The sequence below is a fragment of the Perca flavescens genome, chromosome 4 (assembly GCF_004354835.1).
Source record: "Perca flavescens isolate YP-PL-M2 chromosome 4, PFLA_1.0, whole genome shotgun sequence".
NCBI classification, from domain to species: Eukaryota; Metazoa; Chordata; class Actinopteri; order Perciformes; family Percidae; genus Perca; species Perca flavescens.
In genome coordinates, this window is record NC_041334.1 from 4,547,327 (window position 1) to 4,548,907 (window position 1,581).

At 42.7% G+C, this 1,581-nt stretch overlaps 1 protein-coding gene across 1 annotated transcript; it reads right to left on the minus strand.

Annotated features, from left to right (window-relative positions):
- Window positions 1-978: 978 nt before the first annotated feature.
- Window positions 979-1,581, minus strand: LOC114554155 (histone H1). Its single transcript, XM_028575808.1, has one exon. It carries the CDS (start codon window positions 1,579-1,581, stop codon window positions 979-981), a length of 603 nt encoding a protein of 200 aa, XP_028431609.1.

The window sequence follows — 1,581 nt, forward strand, 5'->3', positions numbered from 1 at the left end:
TAAAACAACGGCTCATTTAAGAGCCACGCACTTCATCTAAAGAGGTCTTCCTGTTATCATCGATAAACTTATCCATGTTTAACACCATATATATCATTTCAGGAATGTTCAGGTTATCTATACTAACGGAGGATGAACCGTAAAGTAGATGGGAACAGCTCAGCATAAAATCATATACAGTGAAACCGGATGAGATAAATAAACGTTCTATTTAAGTATAAGCTTATCCAACCATAATATAAGAGGGGGGGACTTCAAGCCTAAATGAGATGGCATGATTTAAGCACACTTACTTTGAACCTTATTAGCGAACCACTCTTCTTAAAACGATAAGTGTATCCATGATATAAGAGTGTATCCATGATATAAGTTGAGACCCCTTCACCTAAATATAGATGTCAGTTTAATTTGATACATTTTGCCCACAAATCCACACTGAAAACTAACATGTTTTGAATGATCGTAGAAAAAAAATCGTATTTATTTTTTTTAAATAATTGATCTTTAAATCTGATCTTAAATTTGTAGCAATATGTGTATCAAATCATAAGCGTTAAGAGTTATCTCAAGACAGAGTTATCTCAAGACACATTACAGAGAGTAGTAATGACCACACCATAATTTACAAAGCCCCAACAATTCTAGTAGCCTATTGTCCTTCCATTGGATAAAAGTGTTCTTGTTTTGGTATAAAAAGTTTCTCATTTTAAGTTAATATTTTCCTTACTGGTGTATCAGTTATTTCAAAACTTATTTTTACAGTCATGTGTGAAACCTTTCACGTTCTCTGGGATTCGAAGAAATTGTGATATTTATAGGAAAAAAAGGAGCTAAAAAAATTATGAATTATAACCATTGTGTTTACTCCTGATATTAAGTGTGCTGTTAATTACAGAATAAGATTATAAAGGAAAATTCTCTTTGAGGATGACGTGGTGGCTCTTAAAAGAGCCGTTGGTTGATGAGACGGAGTACAGCTCACTTCTTCTTGGGTGCTGCCTTTTTCACTTTGGGCTTGGCAGCCTTCTTCGTGGGGGCTTTCTTGGCTGCAGGGGCCTTTTTGACCACTTTCTTGGGGCTCTTGGTCACCTTTTTTGGGCTCTTTGGGGCCTTCTTGGGGCTCTTGGCTGCTTTCTTGACCGCTGCGGGTTTCTTGGCCTTCTTCGGCGACTTCTTCGCAGCTGCTGGCTTCTTAGCTGCCGCTGCCTTGGGCTTCTTGGCCGCTGTGGGCTTCTTGGCTTTAGGAGCGGCTTTCTTGACTGGCTTCTTAGCCTTGGTGTCAACAGCCTTCTTGTTCATCTTAAAGGAACCGGAGACTCCGGTCCCCTTGGTCTGGACCAGAGTCCCCTTCGCCACCAGGCTCTTGATGGCGGTCTTGACGCGGGCCTTGTACTTGTCCATATCGTAGCCTCCGGCAGCCAGAGCCTTCTTGAGGGCGGCCGCAGACACGCCGCTCCGCTCCTTGGAAGCGGCCACAGTCTGAACGATGAGCTCGCTGACGCTGGGGCCGGCCTTCTTCGGCTTGGAAACCTTCTTCTTGGCTGCTTTGGCCGGCAAGGCGGCTGGAGCTACTTCTGCCAT

Coding starts and splice junctions, on each gene's coding strand:
- LOC114554155 (XM_028575808.1), bottom strand. CDS start 1,581: ATGGCAGAAGTAGCTCCAGCCGCCTTGCCGGCCAAAGCAGCCAAGAAG.